Consider the following 8663-nt stretch of genomic DNA (forward strand, 5'->3'; position numbering starts at 1 on the left):
GAGAGAGAGAGAGAGAGAGAGAGAGAGACTCATTGGCTTTATTAAAGTGAAACCGAGCTGCTCTGAGGGGAGTCGGGTGTAATTTAGAGCTCAGCTGACTTTATTAAAGTGAGTTGGATCCGATTCGGAGTTGATTAAACTGCTTTCGGTTTCTCGGCGAGGAGCTTCGCGATATTTTGGTGAGTTGAGTTTTACTGTGTAAGCCCCGCTAAACCAACCCCGCTAAACTAGCCCCGCTAAACCAACCCCGCTGTTTAACCGTTTAAAACGTGGCTGTAAAGCATTAAACGCGTTAAAAGTCCTGCGAGCTGGAGCTTCCGCCCTGTTCACGCTGCTAATCTACTTTAACGTTAAACAAATGAGCTGATATCGCGTTTACTGCTCGCCTGGTTTCGGTTCAGGGTGAGTTTGGCTGGTTTGGGCTGTTTGTTTGTGTTTTTCTTCGTGGAGAGTTTTGTGAAAAGCTTATCGAACGAGTTTCCCGTTCCACCTTAAATGGTGCTGCAGTCTCAGCAGCCCGAGGCGCCAGGGCGCCGCTGCTGCGCCGTTTAAGGCGGAGAGGAACGTCAGTAGGAAGCGGGCGCTTTACTTTTAACGAGTGAAACGCGCGTCCAGTCCAGCTCAGTTCAGCTCAGCTCAGCTCAGCTCAGTTCAGCTCAGTTCAGCTTAGTTCACCTTAGTTCAGCTCAGTTCAATTCAGTTCAGCTCAGTTCAATTCAGCTCAGTTCAGTTCAGCTCAATTCAGCTCAGTTCAATTCAGTTCAGCTCAGCTCAGTTCAATTCAGTTCAGCTCAGTTCAATTCAGTTCAGCTCAGTTCAGCTCAATTCAGCTCAGTTCAATTCAGCTCAGTTCAATTCAGCTCAGCTCAGTTAAATTCAGTTCAGCTCAGCTCAGTTCAGCTCAATTCAGCTCAGTTCAATTCAGCTCAGCTCAGTTCAATTCAGCTCAGTTCAGCTCAGTTCAATTCAGCTCAGTTCAGCTCAGTTCAATTCAGCTCAGTTCAGCTCAGTTAAATTCAGCTCAGTTCAGCTCAGTTCAATTCAGCTCAGTTCAGCTCAGCTCAGTTCAGTTCAGCTCAATTCAGCTCAGTTCAATTCAGCTCAGTTCAGCTCAGTTCAATTCAGCTCAGCTCAGTTCAATTCAGCTCAGTTCAGCTCAGTTAAATTCAGCTCAGTTCAGCTCAGCTCAGTTCAATTCAGCTCAGTTCAATTCAGCTTAGTTTACCTCAGCTCAGTTCAGTTCAGCTCAATTCAGCTCAGTTCAATTCAGCTCAGTTCAGCTCAGTTAAATTCAGCTCAGTTCAGCTCAGCTCAGTTCAATTCAGCTCAGTTCAGCTCAGTTCAATTCAGCTTAGTTTACCTCAGCTCAGTTCAGTTCAGCTCAATTCAGCTCAGTTCAATTCAGCTCAGTTCAGCTCAGTTCAATTCAGCTCAGCTCAGTTCAATTCAGCTCAGTTCAGCTCAGTTCAATTCAGCTCAGTTCAGCTCAGCTCAATTCAGCTCAGTTCAGCTCAATTAAGCTCAGTTCAGCTCAGTTCAATTCAACTCAGTTCAATTCAGCTTAGTTCACCTCAATTCAGTTCAGCTCAGCTCAACTCAGCTCAGTTCAGCTCAATTCAGCTCAGCTCAGTTCAATTCAACTCAGTTCAATTCAGCTTAGTTCACCTCAATTCAGTTCAGCTCAGCTCAGCTCAATTCAGCTCAATTCAGCTCAGTTCAGCTCAATTCAGCTTAGTTCACCTCAATTCAGTTCAGCTCAATTCAGTTCAGCTCAGTTCACCTCAATTCAGTTCAGCTCAATTCAGCTCAGTTCACCTCAATTCAGTTCAGCTCAATTCAGCTCAGTTCACCTCAATTCAGTTCAGCTCAATTCAGCTCAGTTCAGCTCAATTCAGCTCAGCTCAGGTCAATTCAACTCAGTTCAATTCAGCTTAGTTCACCTCAATTCAGTTCAGCTCAGTTCAGCTCAATTCAGCTCAGCTCAGTTCAGCTCAGTTCAGCTCAATTCAGCTCAGTTCAGCTCAGCTCCTTCTCCACCAGTCCGAAGTCGTCAGGGTGGAAGTGCTGATCTAAGCTTTCTCGCTCCTGCATCTGACCCACTTCCCTGCTCGGCAGTAGTTAATAGGATTAAGCACGTTGGTGGTTTTACTGGAAAAATTCCACAAAGTCACCGCTTCCCTCACTCAGTGCACCACCTGCTCTAACCTGCCTTCTCCTCTCCACCTGGAGCTCAGTCTTGACTTATCTACACAGCCAGGTGCTCTCCAGGTCCTTCCTGTCAAAGGGGCTCAGGGGCGGGTCCAGCTGGAAATGGACTTTTCAGAACGTTTCTGCTGCAGGAACACCAGATTCAACACATTCGTCATGAGCTCAAACAGGAAGCTGCAGTGTTAAGGCTCTTTATGCAGCTGAGGAAGCTGCGCTGGAACATAAGGCTGAGCTTTATTCTTCTCAATGTATGAAAGGGGTCTTAAAGGTCTTAACCGGAAGCTGATGGAGATCAGAGGGTCCGAAAGCAAAAGCACATGACGAGGTTTTATAAGTTTGACTCGTGATTTGGGAAATAAACACAGAGAAATGAAAGGCTTTGATGCTGACCCTGCCTGTTTTGGGGGGTCCATGCTAATATAGACTAATGCAGAACGACAGGCTGTATGGCTAATTCAGCTCGGCGTTTAAAGCTGGTTTAATGTGGGTCAGTTTATAAAACAGCATTTTTGTTATGAAGCCAAAGCTCAAAATGTAAATGTCCACAGTGAAATTGGCATATTTTATATAGTTTCTTACTTACAGCAAACGTTGAACAGTAGACTCAGGTGATGTCAGCCTAATGGGTAGATGATCTCCAAAGAGGTACGAGAGCACAGGCAGAGGTAAGAAGAGGTATGAGAGCACAGGCAGAGGTAAGAAGAGGTACGAGAGCACAGGCAGAGGTAAGAAGAGGAACGAGAGCACAGGCAGAGGTAAGAAGAGGTACGAGAGCACAGGCAGAGGTAAGAAGAGGTACGAGAGCACAGGCAGAGGTAAGAAGAGGAACGAGAGCACAGGCAGAGGTAAGAAGAGGTACGAGAGCACAGGCAGAGGTAAGAAGAGGAACGAGAGCACAGGCAGAGGTAAGAAGAGGAACGAGAGCACAGGCAGAGGTAAGAAGAGGTACGAGAGCACAGGCAGAGGTAAGAAGAGGTACGAGAGCACAGGCAGAGGTAAGAAGAGGAACGAGAGCACAGGCAGAGGTAAGAAGAGGAACGAGAGCACAGGCAGAGGTAAGAAGAGGTACGAGAGCACAGGCAGAGGTAAGAAGAGGTACGAGAGCACAGGCAGAGGTAAGAAGAGGTACGAGAGCACAGGCAGAGGTAAGAAGAGGAACGAGAGCACAGGCAGAGGTAAGAAGAGGAACGAGAGCACAGGCAGAGGTAAGAAGAGGTACGAGAGCACAGGCAGAGGTAAGAAGAGGTACGAGAGCACAGGCAGAGGTAAGAAGAGGTACGAGAGCACAGGCAGAGGTAAGAAGAGGTACGAGAGCACAGGCAGAGGTAAGAAGAGGTACGAGAGCACAGGCAGAGGTAAGAGAGCACTGCTGGCATGATCTGTTAAAAGGTAAGATCATGGCTGGATTCAGAGGGAGGGTGCTGTATAAACTCCCAGTCTCCAAGAGGTCAGGAGACCTGCACTGGCGAATAATACACGGGGCAATAACCACAAACCAGCACACAGCACATTGTGGTTCAGAGCAGAAGGGACAGTTCATGTCCACTCCCTGAACAGAGACTGTGGGTCATCTGTTTGTACAGTGCTCACAGCTGAACGTCCTGCTTGGTGCTTTACACAGGCTGTGTTCAAATCTAAACATGTCTTTCACTTACCGTCTGTTCATCCTGGGCCCAAAATACACTCGTTCACAGCGGGCCAGGTGCTGTCTCTTAAACTTTGTGTTTGGTCAAGCCAAACTGGCCATATGGATTACAAGGCGAAACAAACTGAGGGGACGAGGGCTTCCAGACCCTGACGTGATGCTGAGGAGTTTTATCAGAGCGCTCGTGAAAGTGGACTTCGCTCACTACGAGGCGATGAATGACTTGTTAACGTTTCAGAATAAGTGGTGTGTTGGTGAAGCACGGTGCTGTGTAGAGGATGGAGAACTTGCTGTGTGTGTGATGTGTTGTCTTGTGTGAAGTGTAAAAGGGGGGTATGGGTGGTGGGGTGGATGGGTGGGGCTGAGTGGGATTCCTCTGATTGTGAGGTGTAATTTTGCACACTGTTGGCATTAAAAGCAAAGTTAAACCTCTCTCTCTCTCTCTCTCTCTCTCTCTCTCTCTCTCTCTCTCTCTCTCTCTCTCTCTCTCTCTCTGTCTCTGTCTCTCTCTCTCTCTGTCTCTCTGTCTCTCTGTCTCTCTCTCTCTCTCTCTCTCTCTGTCTCTCTCTGTCTCTCTCTCTCTCTCTCTCTCTCTCTCTGTCTCTCTCTGTCTCTCTCTCTCTGTCTCTCTCTCTCTCTGTCTCTCTCTCTCTCTGTCTCTGTCTCTCTCTCTCTCTCTCTCTCTCTCTGTCTCTCTGTCTCTCTCTCTCTCTGTCTCTCTCTCTCTCTCTCTCTCTCTCTCTCTCTCTCTCTCTCTCTCTCTCTCTGTCTCTCTCTCTCTCTCTCTCTCTCTCTCTCTCTCTCTGTCTCTCTCTCTCTCTCTCTCTCTGTCTCTCTCTCTCTCTCTCTCTCTCTGTCTCTCTCTGTCTCTCTCTCTGTCTCTCTCTCTGTCTCTCTCTCTCTCTCTCTCTCTCTCTCTCTCTCTCTCTCTCTGCAAGATGAGTGAGAGCAAGGGAGGATGGAGGACAGAACCTTACTGCAGAACATCCGCCGGACCACCAAACCCAGCAGCCCTGTACTGAGTATGATAAACAACAACAATAATAATAATGATAATTTCTCTGTACAGATGTGTGTTTGTACCTGTACAGATGTGTGTTTCTCTGTACAGATGTGTGTTTGTACCTGTACAGATGTGTGTTTCTCTGTACAGATGTGTGTTTGTACCTGTACAGATGTGTGTTTCTCTGTACCTTAGTGTCTGGGTCTAGATTTCTTAAGAGTTCCTGTAAAAATAACCAGCCAGTTTAACTGAAGTAGCTGTAGGTTGAGCTCTGAGGCTGCTGTGAACATCATGACCTTTCACGCTTTACAGTCTCACAGCCTCACAGCCTCCAGTCTCACAGCCTCCAGTCTCACAGCCTCACAGCCTCCAGTCTCACAGCCTCACAGCCTCCAGTCTCACAGCCTCCAGTCTCACAGCCTCACAGCCTCCAGTCTCACAGCCTCCAGTCTCCCAGCCTCCCAGCCTCCAGTCTCCCAGCCTCCAGTCTCCCAGCCTCCAGTCTCCCAGCCTCCAGTCTCACAGCCTCACAGCCTCCAGTCTCACAGCCTCCAGTCTCACAGCCTCCCAGCCTCCAGTCTCCCAGTCTCCCAGCCTCCAGTCTCCCAGCCTCCCAGCCTCCAGTCTCACAGTCTCCCAGCCTCCAGCCTCCCAGCCTCCAGTCTCACAGTCTCCCAGCCTCCAGTCTCACAGTCTCCCAGCCTCCAGTCTCCCAGCCTCCAGTCTCCCAGCCTCCAGTCTCACAGCCTCACAGCCTCCAGTCTCGCAGCCTCCAGTCTCACAGCCTCCAGTCTCACAGTCTTACAGCCTCCAGTCTCACAGCTGCAGGCTATTAAACCTACAGTGAAGCCGCTTACACACACTCACACACTCACCCACACTTTCATACACATACACACACACACACACTCACCCACACTTTCATACACACACACACACTCACCCACACTTTCATACACACCCACACACACACACAGTCACACACTCACCCATACTTTCGTACACACACACACACTCACCCACGCTTTCATACACACACAGTCACACACTCACCCACGCTTTCATACACACACAGTCACACACTCACCCACGCTTTCATACACACACAGTCACACACTCACCCACACTTTCATACACATACACACACACACACACACACTCACCCACACTTTCATACACACCCACACACACACACAGTCACACACTCACCCATACTTTCGTACACACACACACACTCACCCACGCTTTCATACACACACAGTCACACACTCACCCACACTTTCATACACACACACACACTCACCCACACTTTCATACACACACACACACACACACTCACCCACACTTTCATACACACACACACAGTCACACACTCTCACACATTCTGATGGGTTTAACTCTGATATGGATCAGTATCACTGATACCAAAGCTCAGTGTTGCTGTGTATCGGTGAAGGAGGTATAGAGTGTTTATTAATGTTTATTAACCCTCTTTCTGATCTTTATTTCTACAGTCATCTCCAAACTGATAGCGATCGCGTTGCCCATCGCTCAGCTCGTCATCGGTACGTATCACTTTATACTGTTATTGTTTCACATCGATTTAGCCTTTGATAAATAAATCAATGAAAACTGATGTAATCATTTTAACTTTACAGGGAAGCTTCACTTTGAATGAAAGTCAATGTAAAAGAAGTTTCCCAGTAGTTTTGTTCCGTTTCTGTTCATCATGAATCGTGACTGTGTGAACGGCAGAAGTGCAGGTGGTGTTCAGTGATGTAGTCGCCTGTAGATTCTGCTGCGTAGCTTTTTTACCGGTCAGTGTGAACTACTGGAACATGTTTACAGCCATGCTAAGCTAATGCTAATGCTAGCGGTAGAAGAGCAGTAAGAGCATCAGCTAAAGCAGCCGCCAGTGTTAGCTAGTCAGGCTAAGTGCTGATGTGTGGGTTGCTTAGCGACAAGACTCGCTGTGGTCCACGTTAAACCTGGTCCTCGTCTCAAACATCAGGAAGCTTCGGCAAATATGCGGCTGCTAACGTTGGCTATGCTAATCGCTAACATTGGTCCGTTTCTCCATTGAAAGACCCTCGCGAGGCAGTTTGGCCGACGCAGGGATCCACAGTGGTCACTGCGAATCATTAGTGCATTGTGGGCGATCGCAGTGCCGTCAGACTGACTGCAGAATTCACAGAAACATTTCAGCCTAAAACTGTTTCACGTATGAAAGAAATAACAATCAAACGTCTCTGCCTCCCCTCAGGTGGGCTGTACCTACACGAGTGCCCCGTCCAGCCGTACATCCCCATCTACCTGCTGGTGTCTGGGGCGTTTTCGGTAGTTCTGGCAGTCTTATCATGCCTGCCCTGTACGCAGGAGCCGGAGGACGGGAGTCAGAGTGCCCTCAGCAGCCTCTGCACCGCCTGGAATTCGCTCGTCACGCTGTTCCTCTTCTGCTGGTTCATCGCAGGTAAACACCGCCGCCCTGCAGGAACCGCCGCTCACTGCAGCTTTAAAGTGATACTTCAGCCACCAACACACTGTGATTGGCCGACACGCGTTCAGTGTCTTTAATCTAAAAGTATAAAGTTCAAACTTTCCAGTCCACCTTAAATAGCGCAGCGGTTACATTTCGGCGCCTCCTGCTCCATTTAAGGTGGATCAGACAAATTCAGTAAGGAAGCCAACTTCACAGACCCAAAGCACCATGCTAATGCTAAGCAACATTAGCACCTAAAGCTGTTTTTGTCTCCCCCTGCAGGCAATGTGTGGATCTACAGCGCATACCAGCCGAGTTATGACCCAACCGCTTCAGATTACTGCGCTAAGGTTCTCTACCTGTTCTCCTTCTGGACCACCACATTGGTCTACATCCTGCTCGGAGTCGCCCTCGTGATGGGCTGCTGTGGGTTGCTCTGTATGTGCGTGTGTGGGAGGTCCGACCTGAGCAGCGACTCCGACGGTGTCTAACTGACCACTTCTATGTCCAGCTGCTGTTTCTGAACGGAGGAACCTTTGGAGTAACTAAGATGAATGTTTTTTGTTTTGGGGTGGGGGGTCACATTCAGATTTAATCGAAAGATTGGTTGAAAAAAAGAATTTGCAACATGTAGTTCAGCCGAGACTTCATGCAGCCTGTCGTGCTATTTGGTGTTCACTTCCATCTCTCGTTAACTACATAAGCCTCGAATCTTTCGTGCTAATTGGTGAGGTGTCTGCATCCGTAACTACACTGTGTGTTTATGTATTTCTCAAATAACAGTCCCTCCCACTTCCCCCAGAACCCAGGCGTCCAGCCGAGATATGGTACAGTTAGCACCATGCTAATTGGTGGGCTGCATGATCTCATTTGTTAGCTACATTAGCCTTGCAACTCCGTGCTTTTTGACTGGGTCTAAGCATCTATGATGAAACCCCACGCTAACGGTGGAGTGAGTGCTTTTATTACCTGTTGGATGCGCTAATTGGCAAACGTCAGACACCAAATACGTCTCGGCTGACTGGTTTTTTTCTGAGGTGTCGCTTTAAAATCTTTGGTCAATCATGCAATAAAGCTGCCTTTAACGCACAGCTCGAACAAACATGCCATACGGCTAACGCCGTATGGAAGCCGTTAGCCTGTTGGCCTGACGCTGTTTGTGTGATGCTAATCGGTAACTATTAACCTGCACTTATTGTTAGCGACATTAGCTTTTTCTGCCTGTTCCTGCAGCTCAGATTCAGCACATCTGCACTGTCCAGCTGTTTTTGTTCCTGCGGTGTCTGTTTATGAATAAACACACTTTATAGCTGTTTGTACACAATGAA

At 48.2% G+C, this 8663-nt stretch overlaps 1 protein-coding gene across 4 annotated transcripts in view; it reads left to right on the forward strand.

Moving 5' to 3' along the window:
• Window positions 1-8663, forward strand: part of LOC119262255 (gibberellin-regulated protein 14-like) — an 8694-nt gene extending 31 nt beyond the window's left edge. Inside the window, exons 1-5 of one of the 4 annotated variants that reach the window (XM_037533549.1) lie at window positions 9-179; window positions 4792-4875; window positions 6371-6421; window positions 7120-7326; window positions 7618-8663. In XM_037533549.1, coding sequence (XP_037389446.1) covers window positions 4812-4875; window positions 6371-6421; window positions 7120-7326; window positions 7618-7826 — 531 coding nt within the window. In that variant the 5' untranslated portion in view covers window positions 9-179; window positions 4792-4811 and the 3' untranslated portion in view covers window positions 7827-8663. The other 3 variants (XM_037533550.1, XM_037533547.1, XM_037533548.1) reach the window with 3 other exon arrangements.

The sequence above is a fragment of the Pygocentrus nattereri genome, chromosome 23, assembly GCF_015220715.1.
Source record: "Pygocentrus nattereri isolate fPygNat1 chromosome 23, fPygNat1.pri, whole genome shotgun sequence".
Lineage (NCBI taxonomy): Eukaryota > Metazoa > Chordata > Actinopteri > Characiformes > Serrasalmidae > Pygocentrus > Pygocentrus nattereri.